The sequence below is a fragment of the Calypte anna genome, chromosome 28 (assembly GCF_003957555.1).
Source record: "Calypte anna isolate BGI_N300 chromosome 28, bCalAnn1_v1.p, whole genome shotgun sequence".
NCBI lineage: Eukaryota > Metazoa > Chordata > Aves > Apodiformes > Trochilidae > Calypte > Calypte anna.
The window spans coordinates 4,675,778-4,700,919 of NC_044273.1; the positions used below are offsets into that span (position 1 = coordinate 4,675,778).

Consider the following 25,142-nt stretch of genomic DNA (forward strand, 5'->3'; position numbering starts at 1 on the left):
GCTGCTCCTGGAAGCGTGCTGCGGGCACCGGGAAGCTGAGCCCCTTCTCCTGCCTCTTGCCCCAGTCATCTGAGAAAAGCCCAGAGCAGGAAGAAACCTGGGGATAGAGCAGTGCAAACGAATCCAGAGGCATCCCGTTAAATCGGCAGAAATCCCGGGTGCCAGGGAAAGGGGAGGATGCTGCGTGGCAAGGCAGGAGGCAGGCAGGAGGCACAGGTTGGGGGAGGCAGCCCTGGGCCCCATCCGGAGGAGGGCTGGAAGCCAGAGACTGGCTGAGCACTGGCCAGAAGCAGCTTGTTTTGGAAAGAAGGCGTCTTGGCTGGGTGCTTGGTGCGTGGAGCTGCTGACGCTGGGGAACAGGATGGTTCTGAGAGCAGGTCCAAGCCATGCCTCGCAGGCCAACGCTGCTTGGCTTCAACCCGCAGCTCAATCTACCCCAGCACAACCAGGACCGAATCCCTCACTCCTGAGTCACTCCCTGCCAAGCGCCCGACAAGGTGCTCCAAGGGCCTGGTCACAAGCAGGCAAAGTGCCCAGAGCCACATCTCAGCCCGAATGCCAGAGGAGCTGCCTGGCAACCGCCGAGCAGGACACACAGCTCCGACCCAGGGAGCTTGGCACAACTTCAAGCTTCGAATGAGGAAAGTGAGGCACCCAAGTTTGTGGGGGGGGGCACCTTCCCTGACCCACAAGACCCTGATCACCCACCCTTCAGCTTCCCAGAGTGACACTGGCCCCCTGAGCCCATCCCAGATCTCCATCCACCTGGGGCAGGAGCAGCTTTGCTCCCAGGCTGCCCTGCCCCTCGGAGCCGCACACTGCAGCATTGTGGCTCAGCTGGTTTTTCCAGAGATGAATCCAAGGAGCGAAATCAGATCCCAAGGGACGGCAGCAGCACGTTCCTGGCTGCACAGAGGAGCTGTTGAGACAATCCCAGGAACCAGGGCAACTACTGGGCACCGTGGCTTGGCCAGAGGAAAACCAAGCAGACCAGCTCCCAACTTGGGCTGTGCCTCACTGCCCCCGACTCCAGGAGCTGCTGCTTTACAGAGCTTTGTTTGCAAACCCTGCGGCAGAGACGCCCTGCCCTGGCACTTCCTACCAGCTTTGTTTTACTCCCATCAGATACTAAACAACCAGCCCGAGGGCTGGGACGAGAGGAAGGACCCTGCTGGAGGACCAGGGAAGGGCTTGAAGGGGGGGGGGAAGCTCTTAAAGGAAAACAGAAAAGCAGCGTGTGGTGAGGGAGTTCCCTGAGCACAGGGGAGGTATTTTTTGGTCAGGGCTTGTCTAGACTGGAGTAACCCACGCTGTGTGCAAGCACATCGATACAGGCAGCGAGCCTGGGGCGTGCGGGGTGCTGCTTCTCCCAGCCCAGAGCATCCCAGCTGTGCTGACAGAAGGCAGGCAAGAGCCTCTGGAGGTAGAGGCTGGCATTCCAACCCTGAGGGACTCTGGGTGCTCCCGGGCCCTGTCCCCCAGGCCTTGGTACCCTGCTGAGCCCAGGATGTGACCAGGTAGAGGGAGCTTACAGCAGCTGGGACCCCAGGGGTCCACCCAGGGCCCCCTGTGCCACACCGGCTGCTCTGCCCACCCCAGACAAGGCCCAGGCAGGACCTGATTTTCCCCAGGCATCATGGGCAGAGCTGGGATGTCCTCACCTCGACCCAGCCCCCTGCTGACTTTTGAGTCTGGTCCATCCTGGCCCTGACAGTGCCCCCATTGCTGCTCCACAGAGCCCGGGGCCACTGCCTGTCCCTGCAGAGGGAGGGACACGGTGGCCATGGCAAGGCTCCCTCCTGGCCCTGCCTTCCCTCTGCTCCGGCTGCCGGAGCAGCAAGCACAAAACGTCACTTTTTCCGAGAGCTTCTCCCTGCCTTCCCTTCCCTTCCCCCTTGCAGAGGCCAACTGCAGTGCTGGAGAGCACAGGAGGCTCCCAGGGTCAGAACAAAGGCAGCGCCAGGACAGGATCCATCCCAGATGGATCCAGAGCCCTGCACTGTCCCCAACTCCTCTCCCAGGGCTGGCAGCCAAAGGACAACCCCCTCACAAGTGACATTCTGCAGGCAGCGTGGGCAAGGAGCACCCAGCCAGCTCCACAGCTGCCAGGGCTCCCTCCCATGGAAGAATGCTTGCTGCTCCCATTAGTCCCACTTGAGTCAGGCTCTCCTGGGACAACTGGGAGAAGGGTTCAGCAGCCCTGACAGCCCCAGCTGAACCTCCCTGCTTATGAAGGACCACGTTCCCTTGGAAGATGAAATCCCTAGGCCCATCCACTCCAAGGCCAGGAACACCCATGGACTAAGAGAACAGGCCTGGACGCAGACATTCTTTGAGGATGATCTAATTTAAAAAACATATTTTTACAAAAACACATCATAATGAAAATGCATGGAGTTTAAAAGAGGCCCACAGTGTTCCAGTGCTGGAGGCAGCTGTGTGTCAGCGAGGGGACTGCTCCGGGGTCCATTCCCCACCTTCCCAGGGTTTCTGGAGTCCTGTGTCCAGCTCCATATCCCCATCTCTTTTCCTTTACCACAGAAAGCTTCTCCCCTACTACCCCCCACCCTGCACACCCTAAAGCATCAGCTGAAGCTGCAGGAGAGACAAAGGTCTGTGCATCCCCAAGGCAGGTGTGTGGGGAGCTCTGGCTCCCGGCATTGCCAGAGGAGAGTGGAGAAGATCCTCCTGGACAGCTCACGCCAGCTGCTGGCAGCCAGGACTGCTTTTAAAGGTGATCAGTGAATAGAGACAAGCTCTGGATTGCTTTAATCCTTTCCAAAAAAGTATTGCTAACCCAGCAGCTGTCCTCCTGCCCCCCCCCACCCCCCAGCTCCCCCACCGGGTGCCTGTGAGGATTTGTACTCATAAGGCTGGGTAATTTGACAGGGATAACAACACATACTCAGCACAGAAAACCTCAGGCTTCCCAACGCGTTTGCTCTTGGCTCGGTGCGGTTTGCCAGCGTGATAAATCCACCCCCACGTGCCACCCTCCCCTCCCTCCACGCAGAGGGCTGGGAAAGCAGCTTCGAGGTGTGACTCAGACACAACAGGGGACCCAGGACCTCCCCTTCCTACGGGCGGGATAAGGGAACCCAGGACCTCCCCTTCCCACGGGCGGAGTGAGGGGATCGCCAGGCACCGGCAAGCACGGAGGAACTGCAGGGACCGGGGTGGGGGGGGGGGGGCCCGGGGGTGGCCAGGACTGTCCCACGGGTACCTGCAGCAGCAAGCGGCACCAGGAGCCAGTGGTTGACACGGAGCCGGCATCCCCGTCCCCCCGGCGCCAGGAGCGGTGCGGGGCGAGGGCGCGGGGCGGGGCTGCAGCTCACGGGGCACCCCGGTAGCTGTAGTGATTGCGGTCGGGGTCGCTGAGGGTGAGCGGGAGGCTGGGCTTGCGCTCCAGGTCCTTCTCATCGCACTGCCGCGGGGGACGGTGCTTGAAGAAGTCGGAAACGTAGCGGACCTGGGAGGGACGAACAGGAAAAGTGTTTTAGGGATCCCTCCGGCAGGCTGAGCTTCAGCCAGGGGTGATGGGCAGAGCATCGAGGTCTCGCAGGGGACACTCACGATGAGGATGGCAATGAGAGCCCCTTGGAGCAGCCCTGCCAGCACATCACTCCAGTGGTGCTTGTAGTCAGACACCCGGGTGTAGCCCACGTAGATGGCGAAGGCGATGAGCAGGAACTGGATGGTGGGACGCAGCAGCCGGGCCCATTTCCCCACCAGCCGGGCTTGCACGTAGAGCTGGGCAGGGAATTGGGGAAGCAATCAACCACCCAGCACAGGGGGCATCGACCAGCCTGCAGATGGGGTGCTCAGGGCCCCTTATGGACCACCTGGAGGACGGGATGCAGGGGGCTTGCTGCACTTACCGCCAGGAACATCATGCAGTACATCCCAAAGGAGGAGTGTCCAGAATAGAAGGACAGTCTGTGGGGAAAAGGGACTTGTCAGGCCATGAGAGTGAGCCCCCAGTGTCCAGCTGTCTCCCCACAATCCCCCCATGTACACTGTGGGCTCTGTACTGCTGCTGTAGAGCATCGATACCCATCCAGGAGTGCCACCACACTGCAGGAGCCCAGCACCACAGGGCTGGAGGAAGGGACGTGTCCTGTGGCCCCACAGCTCACCTGGACTCAGTGACATTCCTGCTCTCTCCTTGGCAGACATTCTCCAGCTGCACATAGATGGAGCAGTTCACCTTGGACCAGTCAGGATTGCAGACAGCCAGGAAGTTTGGCCGGAGGCGGCCGATCATGTATTTGGCCAGGTCAGTCAGGGACTGGCTGATGGCCCCCCCAAAGAGGAAGGTCCCCACCACCTTGTAGAGGGCAGCCAGGTAGTTGTTGAACTCTGATTTGGAGTAGAGGCGCTCTGTGTAGACCAGATAAGCCTCCCCTAAGGAAATCTGCAGAGACCAAGGGGTGAGGGGTGACAGTGTTGGGTCACTGAGCAGCCCCCCAGCACCAGGACACAGGATGCTCTCGAGGTCCCCTCCCTGCCACAGGACCTCACAGGGCTTCTCTCCTCCCTGCAGGGAACCAACCCCATGGGATATGGGCCTTTCCCCTCAGAGGGAGCTGCTGACCTGCAGCAGCACAGCGCTCAACTAAAGGGTCCTGTTGGACACAGTTGGTGGGCTGTGCTGGAACCCAGCTCCTGGATGCTGTATGCCAGGGTGTCCCTGCCCCAGAGGGAAGGGGTTGGTGCTTCCTTACAATGACAACAGTGCAGGTGATGGTCACCCCAGCCATCAGGCCATGGGTGATGGTGTCTGTCTTGTAGGGGTAGCGGATGGAGTCATCGTTGCAGTAGAAGCCCCGCTTGTACGGGGAGTTCACCAGCGTCAGGATGACAAAGGGCAGAGACGCTGCAAGGCAAAGAGAAGGTGACAACTGGGGATGCTTTCCCACAGGCTTCCAGCTCCCACCCCATGCCTCAACCTCTGCCCCTCCTTGGGGACACAGCTCCAAGCTGCCTGCACCCAAGGCTGAAGGACTCGCACCCGCCAGCACGCCAGCCCAGCTGCTGATATGGCCCTATCAGTGCCCACAGCTGCCTGAGGCACACAGATTACCACACAAGATGGCACCTGCAGAGCCCCCACTGCTGCCCCACTCCTCCCAGGCACAGCCACAGGAGACAGGGCTGATCTTCTGCCCTCTCCTCACGCTCCCCAGGGTGTTTCATCCTAGGAGGACGAAGCTCATTAGAATTAACGAGCACAGGCATCTTGCAAACCTGTTTTACAGCAGCAAAGGGCCCTCAGGCCCAGCACGACCTTCACACCAGCTCCAGGAGAGCCACAGCCCGGAGATGCTGGTGGGTAATCCAGTCCCCTGTGCATTTGGCTTCCCAGCCTCACCCTCCTACAGCCCCTGCTCCCCCCTCTCCCTCTCCTCTCCTCCTGCTCCCGGCCGGGCTCCGGGGAGATGCCGCAACCGACAGTGCAGACGAGGAGCTTTTCCATCCGCTGTGCCCAACCCGGGCCACAGGCATCTTAAAGCTCGTGTATAAATGGGATCCTCCCGGAGATCAGAAAGGGTTTGGGGGTCTCCGCCCCGTGCAGCGGCCATGCCACGTCCCCCGCAGGAGGGGACCTCCTACCCCTGTCCCTGCCCCGAGGACCGCAGGCGGCCGGGGGGATGCTCCCCCCGGAAAGGCTCCGGAGAACGCGGTCCACCTTAAGCCCGTGCTCCTCTCCCGGTTCCGCCTTTCCCGGCGGCTTCCGCCTCCCCTTGTTCCATCGTCTCCCGGGAACACGCACCTTTGTCCTCGCCCGCACCCTCCTCCCCGCGACCCTCCCCGCGCCTCGCCCGGGGGTCTCTCCGCGCCCTGCGCTCACCAAGGGAGGGGGGAAAGCGACAGCAACCGCGCAGGAAGCCGCTCACCGGCCTCGGCCCTCGCCCCCCCGAGCGGAGGCAGCAGCCGAGAAGCGCTGCCAGGAGCTGGGAACAAGCCCCGGCTGCTCCCATCCGCTCCGGCTGCCCGGCTCGGGGGGAGCTGCCAACGCCTCTCTCTACACCTCAAACGTTAATTTCCAACTCAATTTAGACACGACGCTTTTCTTTCTGGATAATTTCATCCTCAAAAAAAGCTCCCCTAAAAATAAGAGACACCGGCACGCGAGAGAGAAAAGCGACCCAAACAAAAAAAGTAACCTGCCTCTCCCCACCGGTGCTTAGAGCCCAAGAAAGCAACTCCCGGCACGGGAGGTTCAGGCTGAAATTATGACCCAGGCCTTTATTTTTAGTCCGTCTTAATTAGGTGCTTTTCAGCGTCAGTTTTAGAAATGGGCGTCTGCCTGCACCAGGGGGGCAAGAGGCGGTCAGGGTACCGGGATGGGGCACCCCCAACCCCTCCGCCCAGAGCTGCTGAGCCCCCAGCCCCGCTCTAGCCTCCCGCCGAGCGCGGGGCCCCGTCGGGCAGGCAGCCAGGGAGGAACCGTCCCGCCCGCCCGAGCAGAGCGGCGGCGCCCCGCCGGCAGCCTCCCGGCCCCGACCTCCGGGAGAGGCCACCGCACCCGTCCCGGTGCCTCTCGGCTCCCCTTCAGCAACGCTTTGGGCACCGGGGCTCCGAGGAAAGGCTCCGAGGAAAGGATCCGGGGCCCGCCCGGCGCCACCGAACCGAATCGTCCCGAGGGCGCAGTGGCAGCACCGGGGAGGCCCAGAGCCCGGGGACGGGGGTCGTACAGGTGCCCTTGGGCTGCCTCCGGGCCGGCATCGCAGCGACAGCGGCCGGCTGGCCCGGGCAGCGTCGCGGGGGTCGCGGACCCCTGACACCGCCTGCAGACCCGACCCCAGGCGCGGCGCAGCCCCACCGGAAAGTTCGAGGAGAACCGGGTGAGAGTGGGGGGGCGGGGACCGAGGACGTTCCGAAGCCGCTCGGGGAAGGGGGGGGCGTGGGAGGTGTGTGTGTCGTGGCCGCGCCGGTCCCGAGCCCTCACCGACCGCCAGGCAGAGCACGTCGAGCACCACGAAGACCTTCCTGCGCTCCATCCCGCGCCGGTGGCAACCCCGGGGCCCGACCCGCCGCTCACATGGCCCGGAACGACGCGGACCCAGCTGGGAGGTAAAGTCCGGACAGACGGGACGGGGCGGAGCGGGGCGGGACGGGGCGTCTCCAGCAGCCGGTGCCCACGCCCGCGGTCCGGGGCGGAGCGGAGGGCGGGCTGGGGGGCCGGGACCGGGGCAGGTGTGGAATGTGGCGGGGCCCGGGGGCACTGCTGGGTCTCGGCTCCGGCCGCCCCGGTCCGGCTCCTTCGCGACGCTGTGGAGAGGGGAAGGGAACGGAGCCGCGGGTATCCCGCCAGCCTCAGGCTTATTTCCTGAGGAAAAAAAAAAAGAAAAAAAGCGGGAATTAACAAAAAATGTATAAAATGGCCACAGAAGTGTTCTGGCTGCGGCTGCTCATTGCGGAGTAGATGGGGGGCGGGCTCTGTCGCGATTGGGAGGCAGGGGGTACCCCTGGACTCCGCGGAACAGTCGGATCTGGTCACAGGACCGGGCGCCTGCTTGTTTCAAGCTGTGATTACACCAGCGGAACCCCGGGCGATGTTTTCCCGTCCCTCAGACGGTGCCGGAGCAGGGACCGGCTCCCGGCGCTGCCCCTGGGGACTGGGGACATGCCAGGCCGGTGGCACTCGGGGCGGGGACAGCCGCAGCCTGCTTGCTCCTGGCCCGACTCTTGGTCAGGAACGGCAGGAAACACAAACAATACAGAAACAACCCAAATGATCGCTACTGGGCTGGTTTATTTAAGTGCCGCGGGAGCGGCCCGTGGGGTGTCGAGGCTGCTGCGGGGGGAGCCGGCAGTGCTCCCGGGCTACCCGGGGAGCTCGGGAGGGGGAGGAATCACCCCCCAGCACCATTCTGCCCCCCTGTAACCTCCCACCTGCCCGCCGGGGCCCTGGCAGAGCTGCCGGGGCAGGATTTGTCCCACACGCAGAGCCTCCAGGCTCCGAATCTTGGTGTCGGGCGGGCGAAGCCCCGAGGCAGAAGCCGGGGGGGGATGCTGCGGGAAGGGAGGTCGCGGGGGGCCGTGGGGTGCCAGGGCTGTGTCGGGACGTGGCTCGTCCTGGAGCAGGGCGGAGGGGATGAGATAAACCAGCGGATCCGGTGCCCAGAGCAGGACTTTGCCCCAAGTGGTGCCGCGGCCGTCAGACGGTGCCACGGCAGCAGAAGCCACCCGGGAACGGGCGCCCGGCCCGGGACAGGAGGCAAGAGCCAGAGAACAGAATTTATGGGGGCTTTTTTGACGAACAGAGGAGTTTTGTGGTGAGGAACGAGCCTTCCTGTGGAAACACACAAGGCAGTTGCAGCAGGGAAGTTTCTCTCGCTTCCAGGATGTTGTTTCCGGCTGAAGGCAGAGAGGTGGATGCAGAACCCCTGCCTACCCCTGCCACGGCCCCACTACCCACTGCCGGAGGCTCCCGGGGCCTGGGAGGACCGGGGGCAACCAACACCTCCCCCCAGGGTGCCGGGGTGGTGAATTCAGCCGAGGATGCACCAAGCACCTGGGGCCAGAGAGACTCAGACAAGCCAGGACCCCTGTTCTTGTTCCCAGCACCATCAGGATGCACTGCAGCATCTCAGTCTCCAAAACCACGACAGACTTCCAGCTCATTTTCAAATGATGTTTTTAATTAAATAAATAATGTCGAGGGGTCTTCAAGGCAGTATCACTTCACAGTGTAGGGCTTGGGAGGGGAAGGGAGGAGGGGGAAAGAGTCCAGCATAGGGAGTGGCTCAAAGTGAATGTGCTTTGTAAGAAGGAAAAAGAAAAACCCCAACAAAATAACAAAGCCTCCTGGAGTAACCCCCTCCCTGTCCCAGCCCCTTCCACCCCTCTCAAAGTTATGTGGAAAAATCGCCACACTCATGTTGAAAGACCCCGTGGGCATCTGTAAACAACACTGAAGAACATAAATAAGAGACACTTTCACCTCCCCCAGCCTCCCCTCTCCTTTCATTAGGGCTTGAAACAAACCAAAGAAAAAAAAAGGTTTCAGAAGAACTAAGATGGAGAGGAGATGCCAAGGCCTGGCCCTCCTCCTCTCCCCCAGGAAAGACGCATGGCAGCCTGGGCAGTTCCACTGTGGGGTGGGCACTCGTGTTTGCTTTCTGTTCCCAGCACCTGGGAGCACCTTGCAGGGCCAGCTGGGGCAGAGGAAAACCCCATTAATACACACAAAACAGGCCCGGGGCTCAGGAGAGGAGGGACAGGGCCTGGTCCTGGCATCCTGTGCAGCTGCTGTCTCCCTGCTCCCACCAGGGTGCTGAGCACAACCCCACAGCACCGGGGGCAAGAAGGATCCAGGCTTCAGCACTGAGTCATCTTCCACATCCACCAGCAGCAGAACCAACTGCAGGATCATCCAAAAGCCTCTCCCAAAACAACAACAACAAAAAATAAGCAACCCAAACCCCCTCCAAACGCAGAAAACAGCTGAGGGAAGGAACACCTGCACCAGAGCCCTGCCCGGGGAAAGGGAGGGAGAAAGCATGGATTTGAGCTGTGGTGAACCCTAGACCTGGGGCAGGCCCGGGAAGTTAAGCAGCTCCAGCAGCTCCAGCACACCCACACACCTTGCTGGGGCTCTGCACAGCATTGGCCACCTCACTGCCACACGGGGCCACCCTTGTCACCTCCCTGAAACATTCCAGTGGCAGTAAGAACACTTTCCTCTCAGAAAACAGCTTTTTGTGTGTGTGAGGCTGAGGGGCCAGGAGCCCAGGGACTGCTGTGCTCTCCTTGCCTGGTAGTGGTAGCTTGGGGACCAGACTTGGGGAGCCAAGCAGCCTCCTCCTCCTCCTCCCTCTCCAGCTGATGGACTCAGCAAGCTGGGATATTTCCACTTGCATTTCACCCTCTTGTACTGCACCAGGCAGCAAGGATCACATCACTCACCACCACCAGCAGCACAGAGAGACAGTGTCCTTTGGTGAAACCCTTGTAGCTCCCAGCACAAGCTGTCCCCAGCCCTCACAGCAAGGGAAGGTGAGGACTGGGGGGCACGGGGTGCTGCTGCCCCATGCTGTGTCACCTTCCCAGACAGGAGGGGAGGGTCAGACCAGCCCACATCCCACCTGCAGCTGGTGGCAGCACAAGCAGAGCCATGAGCAATCACACGAGCAGAGTGTGCCTGTCACAAGGCACAGCTGGAATGCAGGATGGCTGCTGGGATGAAGGGCCAGGACTCCTCATCTTCCTCTGGCACTGCCGTGCCTGTCCACAGCCAGCAGCCCCACAGCCTGGCTGGCTGGTGCTCCCCATGGACCTCCAGAGTGCTGCAGCCTCCAGGCTGTCCCCCCATCCCAGCCCTGTAGTGCTGGTGACACATCCCTGCCCTCAAAACATCTCTGAGCTCAGACTGTCCCCCCCAGGGGGACAAGGACATTCCCTGTCCAAAGGCAGGGACTCTCCCAACAGCCTGGAATTACCTGGGGTACATGTGGGCAACAAAACGGGGGGCAAGGGACCACCCCCTCACCAGAGCCAGCCACAGCTTGGTGTGATTGTGTCAGAACACGTGGGAGCAGAAGGTGTTTTAGTTTCACTGTAGCCTGGGATAAAGGAGGATGGAAAGATGGATTCTGACCAACAGCTCCAAACTGTCCCTGTGGAACAGCACAAGTTCCAGGATTTCATTCCGTCGGGTCCGAGTCCTTGCTGGGTCTGTGACAAAGTTTGTGAGTGGAGACTCTCACTGTGACAAAGGCTCTGAGTGAGCCACAGGTGCTGGGCAAGCCTGGTGAGCAGTCAGAAAGCTATTTACATCTCCAATGCCAATGAGGCCAAAATCTGTGACCGATAAGGACACTTGAGCAGATGCCACCACTGCCTCTGGGTCTCTGTCCAAATCCACAGGGCCAGCAATTAAAGGTAAACCCTCATTAATGTCTGCAGGGAGAGTGAAGTCCATGGTTATCGTCTCACCAGAGCTCTGCAATGCCTCCTGCTTCTCTGCTAGTCCTGGTCCTGCTGGTGGCAAAGCATAGAGCCCCGTTTCTGAGGGGGGGACAGTGACAGGGTGGTGTGTGCAGGGAGCTGAGGTGGTGCCCGAGGAGGTTTCCTCTGTGGGGTCGAAGGAACAATTTGTCTCAGAAGGAGTGCTGCACTCGTAGCCCTGCCCCGACTCACTCATGCTGCCCAGGCTGCAGGCTGTGCTCTCCACACTCAGGGGCTCTGAACACCACAGAAGGCAGGGAAGAGAAAAAGAGAAAGAAACCTGAAGTGAGGCCCTGACACACAGAAATCCAGAATCCAGTTCAGTCCCACCTCATCCCAACAGTATTTGTTTGATGGCACAAATGTTTCTTTATTATTACAGCAACAAAGAACCCTGCCAGCACGCAGCCAAGAAAGGCAAGATGCAGACAGCAGATGGGAGGCCATCAGTGTTTCTATGGAAATTAAAGGAAATCCCACAGAGACACTCCAAGATAAACCAAAACCCAAGTCTCATCCCCTCATGCCAACAGCCCCTGGGAGGTGCCCCAGGGGAGAGGAGCAACATGATGATGACAAGAAGGGGAAGGCAAAGGGGGAGTTGGTGCTGTGAGGTGAGGCAGAGGAGCTATCCCCATGGCAGGAGGTTACCTGTGCTCTCCATAGCGAGCTGGTCCTGAGAAAAGTGGGAATCCAGGCAGCTGGCTGCAGAGGGAACGGGCAGGGAGCTCCGGGAGCGAGTGGTGTTCTCCACCTCCCCTCCATCCAAGTCGTTGTCCGTGTAATCCCTGTGGGGAAAGAGAGACAGCACTGCCACCTCCTGTCAGGCAGAGAGATGCAGGCAGGGAAAATGGTGACTGGGATTCAAACCCATTGACCAATAAAGCTGTGGAGACCGCCCGTCCCCTCCTGCTCTGCAGAGCCCAGCAGGCAGCACAGAGGGATCTGGGATTTCAGGTGTTTTCCTGTCTTGAATCAGAATACAAAAAAACCACCGAGGCTTCACCTGATGTTTTTAATGGATTCAACTCAAATATTTCGTTTTGAGCCTTTAAAAAGATTAGAGTTTCAACCATTTTGAAAAGCATTTTCTGTAATTAGCATACATTTCAAAGCAAAGATTTTTGTGTCAAAGGGCAGAAGAAAAAGAAATTAATTCAGTCTCCAAACCACCAGAAATAGTGTATTTTTTTACTTAAAAAAATATCCCTTCCCAAAACCTCACTGAGTTATTTCCTGAGCTTAGCAGCCCCAAATCCCTGACTCCAGCCTCAACTTTTGTGAATGCATTTGCCTGAAACAAACGAGTATTTTCTGACAGATAAAATCCACATCCAAGCAAATAACTGCTTCACCTTCTCTCCCCACACTGACCACGTTTGTTCTGAGCACTTCCAGAGCATCCCACCACGTTCCCACCCCAAGAAACCTCCCAGAGCAGCGAGCACAGCCCTCCAAGGGGAGGTGCCCCTCCAAGGGGAGGTGCTCTGCAGGAATCTTCACTGGGAGGTTAAAATTACTAATTTTAGTGTGAGAATATTCCACGCACGTGGCTCCAGGGTGGAGGACGTACTTCTTCCTTCCTAAACGAGTCTGCTGAGTGAAGTAGTCGTAACGTTCTGATTTCTTCCACATGTAGTAATACTCCACACACTCTCCCACCGAGCGGGTGCGGACCTGAGGAGGAACAATCAGTCAAAGCCAAGCCCCAAGGCTCCTCTGGTGGAGTCAGGACTACTCTCCCGTTTAATCAGCACAGAAAACGAGGTGCATTACAGTGCTTGGCATTGCTATGGACACAGCTACGCTGCAGAACAGAAGCACACACTGAGATTTCAGAGGAATCACTCCCCACGGGGCATGACTGCTCTTGCAGTGTGGGGTTGACACATGGTTCATCCGTGCAGAACCTTCCTGCACTTCCAGCATCACACTTAACACCATGAGAGCAAACCTGCATCCATTTTCACTGGCCAGCATCAACATGCCCACATTTTATCAGCAGTAGAACTGGACTCTCTGGTTCTGCCAACTCCCAGCACAGCAGCCTATGTCCTGGGGCACAGCTCTCCCTACAACAGCATCTTCCGTTCTAGAGGACCCCAGGGGACTTTACAAAACATCCACATGCTCAACTCACTCATTCACAGAAGGACTGCAAGGGCTGAGAGTTTGGAAAGAACTTTTGAGACTCCAGAAAGGGCTAATCAGTAATTAACTGACATCACTCATGCAGGTCAGTGTTGTTTGTGACTTCTCCCACCTGGAAAATAAGGCAGAGCAGGGCAGTGAACAGCCCATGGCTGCGAGCATGAGTCAACACAAAGCCTGGGGTGGGAACTCAGCAGTCCTGAACTTCCTGCAGTAGCCGAGGCTCAAAACATACCTGGTGGGAAGGCACACACCTCCTGTGCCTTAGCAGGACGCAGGGGGAGCCTCCTTACCTTATTTGCTTGGATAAGATGGAAGTTTTTCCCATGGACCCTGAAGCCATGTTCAAAATTTCTACATTCTTCTTCACTCCAGGCACAAAGCTCATCTATAGCAGAAAGAAAGAGCTGGAGATGTACAGAATCCAGAAAGTGTCACTCACAGGAGTCCAAATATGGGAGGTTCTCACCTCTGATAACCTTCACATTGAACCGTAACCTCCGCAGTGCCTCTTCTGCATTGAAGTTGCATTTAACCAGTTCATACAAAGCCTGGGAAACAGGGGAAAGTAACTGATAGCTTGTACCTGAGCAACAGGCCACACACCAGCATGCTCAGGACTCTCTTTGTTTCATAAAACTTATTTTTTTTCCCAGGGGCCACTTTGTCACTAACCCTGTCCTGACCTTCAGCAAGGTTTTCTGCACTTCTTGATGCAACGGATTACAACCCCCAGGGCTGAAACTCTGCAGATTACAGGTGTGTCTCTGTGTTGCTGCAGGCTTGCTGTGGGGATCTGATCCAGCTAGCTTAGAGGAAATAACTGCTCTGAAGTTTCTTAGCCAAACGTTTTATCTGTTTTATCTGAATTAGACAGTGCTAGAGAGGATGGATCCAAAAGGAGGTTCCTGGCTTGGGGAGTTTGGGTTATTGGGAGAATATCTTTAAAGTGGGTGTCTCAGCTGGGGTCTCTGTAGGAACTTTGGGGTCTCAGGAGTGTCTACAGGCCATGAGCAGCCCCCATGCCCACCTGCTCATTGTCCTTCACCATCTCTCCCTCTGGCAGGCTGCTGCCAGACAGCTCCTCCCATCGCCGCTTGACTGCGCGGTACAGGAACTCCTCCACCTCTCTCTCAGGAAGGATGTTTGGGTCCCAAAGCAGCTGATCTTCATTCTCATAGGCTGACAGAAAAAGCACTGGAATAAGCTAACTGAACAGAGAATTCTAAGAAACAGTCTTCATGTATGTGTGTGGGAAAGAAAGGAGAGAGGAAACCTCTCCTCGGTGCTCCAGCCGGGCTCTACAGAGGAGGTGCTGCACCTTCCCTGCAGACTTTGAACAGAAAATCTTCTCTTTATACCCCTGTGAGGGCTGAGCAAAGGCTCAGCTTGTCTCCACTTCTTCAGAAGGGCTGGCTGACAAGGTTTTTGTTCTCAAAGATTGCTTTGATTCATTAATCCTGGCAACTGAAACCCCAGGTTCTAAGGTGTCTTTTCCAGCACAGTAAATAAAGAGTGGGAGATGAAGTCTGCTTTGAACTACAACCCTGGCCAGGGCTCAAGACCCTCTCCCTGTTCTAGACAAACATTCAGCAGCTGCAAGGCTGTCCCTGCCCTGTGACAGTGTGGAGGGCTCCTCTAGGAGCTGCCTCAGACATCCAGAACTGAGGAAGAACACAGCATCACTGAGTGATTCCTGCCCCCTTCAGCTTTGAAGGCTCTCAGTCCACAAGAACATGGCACAAAGCAAAGCAGAGATAAAAAAGTAAAGCAACAGCACAGAGGGAAGCAAGAAGACTTTGCAATAAAAAAAATGCAGAAATATTGAGATTTTTCTGTTCAGATAAGCATTAGCATGCTCTGTGCCTGTGTCAACACTGAGAGGTGACACAGAGCAGAACTGGTGACCAGGGCCCCACAGCTCCAGCTCCAAGAGGACACACAAGGCTTCCTTACCTTTTTCACCATGCCTGTTCAAGTGGAGGGTGGGAACAGTGGCTTGGTACTGAGGTCCAACCATGATCTCCTGAAAGATCACCACAGAGAAGTGGGCAAATTGAAATGGAGAATGCCTGGTGCAGGCACCAAGATGAACTTCATCATTTAGGGACAACGACAGCAGGAGGCTGATTTATGGGTCAGCAGTCCCTCACCATCCTATTACCTCTAGGGAACCCTGGCTATTTTATAGGGTAACTAGAAAGATTTACTACCAACAAGATGAGATTTGGGGAACCTGAGGGTATTTACATAGTTTTAATGTTAAGAGATATATCACAAGCAGCTAAGGCTGGAGATGAAGAAATGCAGCAGCTCTCCTGCAGCCTTCACTGCCAGGAATATTGGTGGGAATGTTGCAGAGCTTTTCACCATTACAGGGCTACAGGCTGTTCTGATTCACCAATGCACAACAGCATTCTCCTTAACTGAAGCAGAAAACAATTTCAGATAAGGATTTCAAAACTGTACTTAAGGAAAGCTGCTGTAACCCTCACCTGCCACTGCCTTCCACAGAAAAAAGAAATTAAATTTCTTGAGGAAGGACCACAGTGCTTTGGCATTGTGCCTTCCTCAGACTCAGACACACTGAATTAGCTCCCCCTCCTCATGCACTCAGATCATTCACCTTCTTGCACTCATTGGGTGGGATGGAATCCTCCTCTGAATCCTCAGCCATGGAGGAAGCACATGGAGATGAACAGGGTTCTTTGTCTTCATCAGCAAGGAAGTTGTTTGCTTTGTGGGGAAGAAAAAGACCTATGGTTATGAAATGGTCATTTTTCTGTTACTCCATGGTCCCTCTCTTTCCCATAACTTTCTCTGCTAAAATTACTTTCAGCAAGCATCTCACAGACAACTCACCTGGATTTTTGTAGTGAAATGAGGCAACCAGGTGCCACTAATTGCCAGGGAGTGAGCATGAGCTTGTGTTAAGCCCACCTGTGCCTACTCCCTGGCAATTAGTGGCATCTGGTTGCCTCATTTCACTGCAGATTTTAATTTCCTCCTTTTAAATAAAGGAATTTGCCCACTGCCTTGTGGTGGAGCCAACCAACCCGGGGAGCTCAGACTCCCTTGTTCTGCAGGCCAGCAGAAGGAATAAAACACCACCTGATGCTGAGTCCCTCTCCTGCCCTTTGGCTTCCTGCCTGCCCCAGGGTTTAGGAACAGCCACGCTGCATAATCCAGCAATTCTGCAACAACTGCAACTGCAGCAGGTAGCAAAACCATCCTCACACTCTCCATGTCAGGAGTGACAGCTGGAGACAATGCTCCCCTCATCCCACCCCCCCTCTGCACTCCACTGTGTCCCAGTAACACCACGGGGACACAGGTTTCATGTGCACCCCCCAGAAGGAAAATGGGAAAACTGGAGTCAGGGAACAGAGGGGGCAAGATGAAGAAAAAACATTCCTGCCCTGTTCTGCACACCACACACTGTCAGGAAAAAACAATTCCTTAGAAATGAGCCACACTTACAGCCAGGCTGGTTTGGGAACAGGTCCGATGCATCGTGGGACGTGACAGAGGGAGTCAGATCATCAGCTGAAGATTGGGTCTCCTCCTCTTCTTCCCCTGAAAGCAAATCCTTCGCTATTTGTTCCTTTTAACAACAACAAGAAAGTGAAAAATATTTTTAACTTAAAAAAAAAAAAAAAATTTAATTACATGTGTAGGGGGTGAGGCCTAAAGTAAAGCACTTCTGGCCAACAGGCAGCTGCTCTTACCTTATCCAGAGTCATATCTGGGAGATTTGGAGTGATGTCATTGCTCTCACTGTCCTGCTCTGAGATGGGGTCAGATGCCTCATAGCCATAAAGTGCAAGCAGCTCCTCAAATGGCATTTCACTGCTCTGAGCAAAAGGAGGACAAAGCTCCATCAGGAATGGAACCAGCACTGAGACCAACACCAGCTGCAGCAAACACAGGTTGCAGCAGCAGTCAGGCCAGCTCTGCCCCTTGGGGGGCTCTGAACTGCCTCAGGTCATGCTGCATTTTTAAATTATATTTCTTTTTTAGACTAGACTTCATGCTGGTGAGGAGATGCCAGACAGCAGGGTTGTATTTATAGCAATGGGAAGGAGCAAACCCCTGTATCAGCCCCGTGCCTGAGGCAAAGAGTCTCTGTGACCAAAAACGTACTTTGTGTTCCACCAAGGCCCCCGAGGCACCACAGGAGATGGATCTGCTCATCTTTGTGGTTCCTCCCTCTGAAATGGACACACACCCAAGAGCTGATGCTCTCCAGGGCAAGCAAAGGCCACCTCACCTGAGCAGCAACTCAGAATCATAGAACGTGAGGGGTTGGAAGGGAGCTCAGTACAGGGTCACCTACAGCAGGTGACACAGGGACACATCCAGGTGGGCTTTGAATGTTCCCAGGGAAGGAGACTCCACAACCTCCCTGGGCAGCCTGTGCCAGTGCTCTGTCACCCTCACAGTGAAAGAATTCTTCCTAATACTTTCCTAATAACTTGGCAGGCTCCATATTTACCACTGTCACCTGCTGTCAGAACCACCCTCCCTGTCCAAAGCAAACACAAGACTCCCCAAACAGCACGTTGCCAGCTGAGCAAGCCAGAGCTTTTGATTTCCCTTCCCTTGCTGCCTTTACCTGAGAGGCACTGAAACTCTTCTCCAGCTCTTCTAAAGATTTCTGCTTCTCCTGAGCATCATCATCATCCTCGTCCCTTTCCTCCCGCACGCCGTAGTTCTGTGAGAGGATCTCTGCCAGGTTCAGTCTGTGATCAGCTGAGCCCATGGACACAACTGCAAGGGGGAGAAGAAGCTGGGATCTTAGCACCAAACCCTCGGACACCCCAAAGCCTGGGAGGAGCCCCCGTTTCCCTCTGGAGAGCATCCCACCCCCCCAGGAGCAGCCCCAAGTCCTGGGTACCTGCTGCACTCTGCAGAGCCGGCTCTCCGGGGCACAGGCTGTGTGCTGGGTATGGCACCACCCTGGGGCTCTGCCTTCCAACTGAGGCCTTCCAGGAGAGAAAAACACACTGAGACACCTCTTCTGAAAGCATCACACACCCCACATCCCCCCCTCAACCCTCAGCAAAGGCAACAGATTCAATTCCCAAGCACAAGTTAATAGAGGGCAGCATCAGGAACTGCTCAGGTGCCCTCAGCAGCTCCCCCAGGTCACCTCTCCTTGGGCTCAGCACCTTCCCCTCTCTCTGCAGCTGGCAGTGCTTCCAGCTCAGCCTTTTTATCTTCAGCACCCTCCTAGTTAGTTATCCCTTCACCAGTTGCAGACCTCAGATCCTGGCAGCCAACATCTTCATGGAAGAGAAGGATTCTGACCCTCAGCACTTGCTCTCCAGACACCACCCCCCTCTGAACCCAGCCCTGGCTGCTCCTCCCACCTCCTGCACCCAGGGACAAGAAGCTCAAGAAGACCTCCTGGCCAAGGTGCTCCTGGTGCTGGTGACTTTTGGGCCACCAGGAGAGGCCATGGTGGTGGATTCCCTTTATTCTGATAGCACAATGCTGCACAACAGCTGCTGCATCCAGGGCTGTGTTTCATAGCAGGGGGAAAGGGGGACTGAATCCCTTGAATCTCTCACTTCAGGCTTCCTGGAGGCTCTTTCCTCCCACTAATCCCTGCTTTTCAGGCAGACAGGAACTCTCTGCTCAGAAGCTGCCCAGAGGTGGCTGGCTGTCAGCCCCGGGTAGGATTTCTGGATGACTCCAGGCCCCTCCTTAATGCTGGACTCAAGTTTTCAGGCACGTGGAACAAAAGCAGCAGCCACACTTCAGAAAACGTGGGCACAGGAAGAGCCCTGACAAAGCTGTTCCCCAGCATGAGGCCAGCTGCTTCTCCAGAGAAAACCCTTTGGGCTGAGACCACTGGGTTAAGAGGCTGAGGAGCACCAGGACCATTTCCCTCTCCAGCATCCCAAGGTCCTGCTCCAGCTCCTCCACCACCAGGATGTTCTTCCAGCGTCCTCCCCTCATCCCGTGGTCACCACGAGGGTCCCGTGGGGGGTACGAGGGGCAGATGTACCCTGAGGCCGCTCTGACGGGACGGGGCTGTTTGGAGGCCCGACAGGGACCGGTACCACCCAGACCAGCTCCCGCGGTGCCGCCCCGGCCCGGTGCTGGCAGCAGCGTCCGGACACGGTGGCACCGCGACCCTCCCGGTCCCCGCTGTCCCCCTGAGCCCCTCCCCGACCTCCGACACTCAGCCCCGCCGTTACCCTCCGGTCCTCTCCCGGTTCCCCATCACCCGGTACCGCTGGACCCGGCCGTGCCGCAGCCTCCGGGCCCTCGCTGTCCAGGCCGGGACCGGGCCCAGCCCCGGACGGGTCCACCGCTCCGGAGCCCCTTTAAAACGCTTTTCCCGCCTGTGCGGCCGCGGGCAACCCCGGGGGCTGGAGGAGGGGAGGGGGGGGGAAGCTCAGGACCGGTGCCGCTCCCCGGGCCCCGCCACCGGGGCACGCCCGGCAGCCCCTTCCCCCGCTGCCGCCCGGGGCCTCGGCACCCCCCGCCCGGGCCGCCCCGCCCCACCCCGCCGAATCCCCCCCACGGCCGCCGTTCCGCGGCCCCAGCTGCTGGCGCTGGGGGTCCCGGTCCCGGTCCCGGAGGAGGCCCCAGGCCCCGGCAGCGCCTCACTCACCTCCGCCATGGCCGAGCGCGAGCGGCGGGGGGGTGCGCGAGCCCCGGATGCGGCGGCGGCCGCTGATTGGCTGCGGCGCGGCGGGGGCGGGGGGAGCGGCGGGGGCGCGGCGGGGCGGGCGGGGCGGGGCCGGGGGTCGGGGGGCACCGGCGGCGGATCCGATGTGGGCACCGTGAGCTCAGCCGCTCCGGGCCGGTGCCGAACCCCCGCAGAGCACGAGCGGGTCGGTGCACAGGGTGGCCCCAGCGGGCACCGGCGGGATGGCGGCATCACCGCCCGGTGGCGGCGGAGATGCAGACCCGGTCCTGCCGGGGACTGAAATGGCGCGTATACCCCCAAACCTGCGCTGTTAAACACCGCGGGTGATGGTCCTAAAAACACTTGGGGGCTGCGGGAAGTGAGCCCTCAGGGACCCGCGGTGCATCCCCCCGAGTGCGGTTCCCCCGCACACCCCAAGGGCCTCCCGTAGCCCCGAGCCCTGCCCGGGACCCCCCCCTTCCCCGGGGCACCTGCAGCCAGCGCCTTCCTCAAGCCCCCCGGTGGGACACACCACGGCATTGACCTGGTTCGGTCCAGCAGGTCAGAGCTCAGCTCCAGCGGTGTTTCTGGAGCCCACCTTGGGGTGCGGGTTCGGGTTCGGGTTCGGGTTCGGGGGGGGCTCGGTGCCTGCTCGGTCCCTCGGAGCAGCCTCCGTGCCCTGGCAATTTGCGTTGGTTTGGCTCAGGCTGTTGAGCTCAGGAAGAAAAGTGCTGTCAAGTGCTTGTGAAGTGGCAGTGGTCCTTCAGCTGAGGAGCTGAGCACTCCAGAACGCCTTTGTTCCCTCACACGGACCTGTCTGGCTCCTCTCAAACGACTAATGGGTTGCAGGTGATGTCTATTCAATTATAAAAAAAAAAAAAAGAAATAACCTTGTCTGGAGCTTTCAGAGAATTTTCTACAAAATCTGCTCAGCCTCGCTGCCAGCAGCAGGCCCAGGTGTTCAGTCACTGTAAAAGAAGCAGAAAAGGATGGATTTGGGATCAAGACTTCTGTGACTCCATGGCATGAATCTCCAGGCCCTCTGCCTGTTTGCAGGCTGCTGCAGGAGCCACCTTGCTGGTCTGCTGCCACCCAGCCTGCCCTGTGGCTCTGGAACCAGTTCCTCCCAGTGACTGTGCCAGTCCCACCAGTGTTTGGTGCCCAAAGGCTCCTGTGTGGCTTCACCATCACACTTTGATACTGTCCCTCCGCTGGTCTCACCAAGCGAGCTCTGCTCCCATCTGGAGGGAAGGACTCACTGCAGCAGATTTATTTTCATTCCCTGTGGCAGCTCCTGGCTCTGCTCCTCACCCTGCTGCTGTGCCAGGAGCTCAGATCCTCAACCCGGGGCGGTTCCCAACCCAGCTCCGCTCTGCTGTTCAGTGACTGCAGTGACAGCTGCCAGGCTGAGGTTCTCCAAGTGCCCTAAGGGGGTGACAGGACAGTTCTACAGACACTTCCATTGCCCAGGGTGCCAATTTCTATCCCCAGAGCTCCCGGGTGCCCTGGTTCTCTGTCCCGAGGCACCTCCAGGCCCTGAAGGCAGCACAGAGGCTGCAGAGCAGCTGGGGGGTGAGCAAGGGCATGCCCAGGTCAGCACGGTGTGTTGGGGGGTTTGTCACCTGGCATCCTGTATTTTATTATTTTCAAAGGCCTTTCAGAACCAGAGAAGCACCCGAGGGGGCTGAGATGCTCTGAGTGTCCCCAGTCATTTGTCCTGCCTCTTCAGTAGCTTTGCAGTCACTGCTCTGGGGACCAAGACTGCGAGAGACAGAAAGGTGAAGTGGCTTTGGCCAAATCCAGGTCGATTTGGCTGCAAAAAAAAACCAACAAAGCCTCGAGCTCGCCCTCCTTTCCCTTCTCCTCCCGTGCTCTCCCTGTGCTGCTTCTCACAGAGCTGCACAGCTCCGGGGCAGACAGCAAACGCGTTTCTCATGGCACAGGTCAGCAGAGGGTGCTTTGCCAGAGGGAAACAAATGTCATCGGTGTTGGGAAAGGACCGAGCCCTGCGCAGGGAAAAGGGATTTGTGTCCAGCTGCAGGGATCTGCAGGGTGAAGGATGCCGCCCCGGACCGGGTGTCAGCTTTGGCTGTGCAGAAACACTTGGTTGCCTCCAGGTTGTGACTGTCAACAGGCAGGACTGACCTGAACGCTTCCCAGAGTGGTGATGAATCAAGCTGTGAAGAAGCATTAGTTTCACGAGTGCTAGATGGAGCTGTGCTACTCACAAATAATAAACTAGTTCGGGTTTTCAGACAAGCTGCTCCTCCCGTGCTGCCAGCCCTTTGCTGGGCTCTGTTCTGCTCCAGCCCTGTCCACCCAGGTGGGGACAAGTGATGGGATCGGTGTGTTAAGGTGGTGCCTGCACGTCTGCAGAGTTCCTTTCTTGTACCTGTTGTCCTTTCTTCTCCCCTCCCTCCTTCCCAACAAACCTCCGCTCCGAGTCATCGCACGAATGTAATTTATTTACATTCCAAATACTACATAACAGTCTGTGTGGGGGTCACAAAAATACCACACAGAAGGTGTTTTTCAGCCCCGTCTCCACTCGATGCTCCAAATGCGCCATTCCTGCCCCTCACCCTTTCAAACATCTTGTTCACAGCTGCAGCTTCAAAAGGACCAAGGGAGGAGGAGGGGGAGGCTGCGGGGTGCAGCTCGAAGCTGGGAGCGAGCTGGCGATGCTGCCATCACCGTCGTCTGCCATGGAGGAGCTGAGACCCCCCCAGCCCCGCTCCCCCGAGGTCCTCGTGGCCATCCCGCTGGGTCCTGCCTGTCCCCACCTGCCCCACAGGGAGCTCTGGGGCCGGACTGGGGCTGGTGGCATCCCACAGCCAAGGGAAGGGGAGGGCGGTGGCCGGGGGGGGAGAAAGGGGTGTCTGTCCTACCCTGAGCTGCCTCTGCCCCTCCTCTTCCCCCCGCTCCGCGCTCATCCCGGGCTCATCCATCTTTCAGGGCTGAAACCCAATTACATCCCGGAGGGGGATGGTGCAGCCGGCAGAGCTGCCCATTAGCTCCGGGGAATGGAGATGGAGCGATAGGAGCCCTAATGCCTCCTTCACAGCCCCAGGAGGCTGCTGCGGGCATGGGGGGGCAGCGCCGGCCCCCCGCAAGCCCCGTCTCCATTCCTGCCCCCCCCGCTGGCCTCGATGCCGTCTGTCCCTCTGTCTGCCTTCTCCTGCTGGATGCGGGACAGACGGCGCTACGCGGTGGGGAGCCCAGAGAAGGGTCCCGTGGGGGTGGGATAAGGACGGGACCCCTTTGGGCCGGGGGGACGCAATCCCGGCCCGGAGCCTTCCGTCCCCAGCTCCCGCCGTCCCGGAGGTTTGGCGGTGAAGCCTGCTGAGCTCTGAAGTTTTATCAACGCCGTTTCCCTCCTGCTCAGCCTTCCCTTCCTCCCCTCGACTGCCACAAATGATCCTATGCAGATGCTAATCTGCAGAAGAAGAAAAAAAAAACCCATTTCACATTTAATTGCAGAACATAAAGATATTACAGGGTCATTAAAACACCATGAATATGGAAATGAAATCCACAGGCATCCATGCAGATAATGGCAGGGAAAAGGGAGCCGCAGGTGAAGCTGAAAGGTGGAAAGGTCGGCTCCGTCTGGATGCCGCATTAACCCCCCGCTCCCAGGGCCAGGATGGGGAACCTCGGGGGCTCCCGCCTCGGGGCGGCGGCGGGGCCAGGGCTCGGGGTGCTCCGGGACCGATCCGAACGCCTCGTTTCCGCCGCTCCCGGCAGCTCGGGCTCCCCCCGGCACCGCACGCTGCCGGTTTGACACTGACATGAGCTGCTGAGCGGAAAAAAAATTAATGGGGACCTCGCTAATTGGAGCTGAACCACCAGGAAAGGAGACGGGGCTGAACGGCAGCCCATCCCCGCGGCTGCGGTGGCGGGGGTGACATGGGGGGGACATGGGGTGGCACGGCCGGGAGGCATCCACGGCTGCTGGGTTCGGGAGCTGCTGCCTCGCCAGGCTGGCACAATGTCAGCCGCAGCCCCAGAAACTTTTCTTCTCCGGTTCCCATGGAAACGAGGAATTTTCTTCTCCCCAAAGTTGATCGGGGCTGCGGGGCGGCCGTGGGCAGGGACAGCCGGTGATGCCGGGGCCCAGGAGCCGTCCGGTGGAGCTGCCGGTTCCTCCTAAGCAGTGCCCCGGTGCTGTCGGTGTAAGGGCTTCGTGTCTACGGAGCGGGACCCCAGAGCAGCGCAGAGTCCCCGGGATGAGCTGAAGGGTCGAGAGGGGCCGGGGAGGAGGAGGAATGTCTCTTGCTGTGCCTGTCTGTCCTCCCCAGCAGCTCGCCCGGATAGGACGAGCAGCTTGCTTGGAAAAAGCACCCGGCAGAGCGAGCGGAGAGCTCTTTCTCCCACCCCAGCCATTCTGACCCCCCCGCTCAGCCAGCCCAGCTTTGCCTCAGGCTGGGGAGGATGCTCCCGAAGCGATCTGAGACCCGTCATCAGCAATCAGAGGGCTCCAGGCTCTGATGGCCTCCTGCAGGAAGGTGACAGCCAGACGCCTGCTCTGATGAGAAAAAAAAGCAGCGACAGTCGGGGCTGTGCCCCCCCTGCAGGCCCTGGAGTCCCTGCCAGGGGCAAGCTGGAGGCTGCCCGAATCTTACAACGGGCTGGCAGGAGCCAGGCACCGGGCACCGGGAACGGGGAGCGGGGCACCGTCCCGGGAGCCACTGAAATCCCGTGGGCTGAGCTCCGGCAGCTTTTCCATGAGATAAATGTGGAGGAGACAGGTTTAGACAACAATGACTAAAACTAAGCTTCAGCAAAAATTAACTCCAAGCAGAGGAATGTTCCAGGCGCTGCCATTTGCTGCCGGTAAAAATAAACCTTCAGGTTAAACACAGCCTTTTCCTCCTGGGTCCTCACGTGCCAGATCGGAGAGCTTCCTCCTGGTGAAACAGATAAAAAAAAAACCCTAAAACCGAGCACAAGCTCCAAGGTGTGAGGCACAGGACGGGGAGCAGCCCCACTCCGGGGGATCCCTGGGGTCGGCAGGGCCGGGGCAGCTGCCTTCGCCCTTCCCGTGGGAGGTGCGTGATGTCGCTCGTCTCTTTGGCTCCGCTGCGACCAGCCTGGCAAGGGTGACACTGCTACCGGCAAAGACCCCGACCTACAGGCCCCACGGCCCCATTCCGCTCTGGGCACAATCCCTGGGGTGGGAAGGGGGACCCCGGGGCCCCTCGACGCCGAGTCCTGCGGCTGGAGGCCGGCGACCCCCCCGCTCGGCATGGGGATGGTGTTGGGTGGGGTTTGGGGATGTCTGAGCACCTGGCAGAGCCCTTCCCCTTATTCCCGAGCCACGCACCCCTTCTCCCGGGGCCGCTCCTTCTCTCCTCTGCTGCCTGCGCTGGGATTTTAATTAGTGCTCCTC

General features: G+C 58.3%; 2 protein-coding genes across 5 annotated transcripts; both read right to left on the reverse strand.

The window, feature by feature from the left end:
* Window positions 1-2,337: 2,337 nt before the first annotated feature.
* On the reverse strand, window positions 2,338-7,113 carry PLPP2 (phospholipid phosphatase 2). Of its 2 annotated transcripts, none has more exons than XM_030466307.1 (6): window positions 6,953-7,113; window positions 4,725-4,876; window positions 4,137-4,414; window positions 3,879-3,936; window positions 3,574-3,750; window positions 2,338-3,469 (listed from the first exon to the last, which is right to left on the reverse strand). In XM_030466307.1, exons 1-6 carry the CDS (start codon window positions 7,002-7,004, stop codon window positions 3,332-3,334), a joined length of 855 nt encoding a protein of 284 aa, XP_030322167.1. In that variant the 5' UTR covers window positions 7,005-7,113; the 3' UTR covers window positions 2,338-3,331. The 2 variants fall into 2 exon arrangements, with proteins under 2 accessions (XP_030322167.1, XP_030322168.1); XM_030466308.1 differs by having other exon boundaries at window positions 6,957-7,041.
* A 1,514-nt stretch (window positions 7,114-8,627) lies between these two features.
* Window positions 8,628-19,770, reverse strand: MIER2 (MIER family member 2). Of its 3 annotated transcripts, none has more exons than XM_030466238.1 (13): window positions 19,733-19,770; window positions 18,005-18,092; window positions 17,723-17,877; window positions 16,836-16,961; window positions 16,588-16,711; window positions 15,734-15,843; window positions 15,064-15,133; window positions 14,138-14,289; window positions 13,577-13,658; window positions 13,401-13,495; window positions 12,530-12,633; window positions 11,608-11,744; window positions 8,628-11,193 (listed from the first exon to the last, which is right to left on the reverse strand). In XM_030466238.1, exons 1-13 carry the CDS (start codon window positions 19,739-19,741, stop codon window positions 10,712-10,714), a joined length of 1,734 nt encoding a protein of 577 aa, XP_030322098.1. In that variant the 5' UTR covers window positions 19,742-19,770; the 3' UTR covers window positions 8,628-10,711. The 3 variants fall into 3 exon arrangements, with proteins under 3 accessions (XP_030322098.1, XP_030322097.1, XP_030322099.1); XM_030466237.1 differs by having other exon boundaries at window positions 12,506-12,633; XM_030466239.1 differs by having other exon boundaries at window positions 12,506-12,633; window positions 16,836-16,956; window positions 19,733-19,750.
* Between the last annotated feature and the right edge of the window lie 5,372 nt (window positions 19,771-25,142).

Bases quoted from the DNA above. Each gene is read 5' to 3' on its own strand.
- PLPP2 (XM_030466307.1), bottom strand. From the start codon at position 7,004: ATGGAGCGCAGGAAGGTCTTCGTGGTGCTCGACGTGCTCTGCCTGGCG. The intron at 4,415-4,724 runs GTAAGGAAGCAC...TGGTCTCTGCAG, and splicing joins TCACCTGCACTGTTGTCATT to ATTTCCTTAGGGGAGGCTTA. The intron at 3,751-3,878 runs GTAAGTGCAGCA...TTCCCTGCCCAG, and splicing joins ACTGCATGATGTTCCTGGCG to CTCTACGTGCAAGCCCGGCT.
- MIER2 (XM_030466237.1), bottom strand. The intron at 15,844-16,587 runs GTAAGTGTGGCT...TTCCCCACAAAG, and splicing joins GTTCCCAAACCAGCCTGGCT to CAAACAACTTCCTTGCTGAT. The intron at 11,194-11,607 runs GTAACCTCCTGC...TGTGGTGTTCAG, and splicing joins GCTCGCTATGGAGAGCACAG to AGCCCCTGAGTGTGGAGAGC.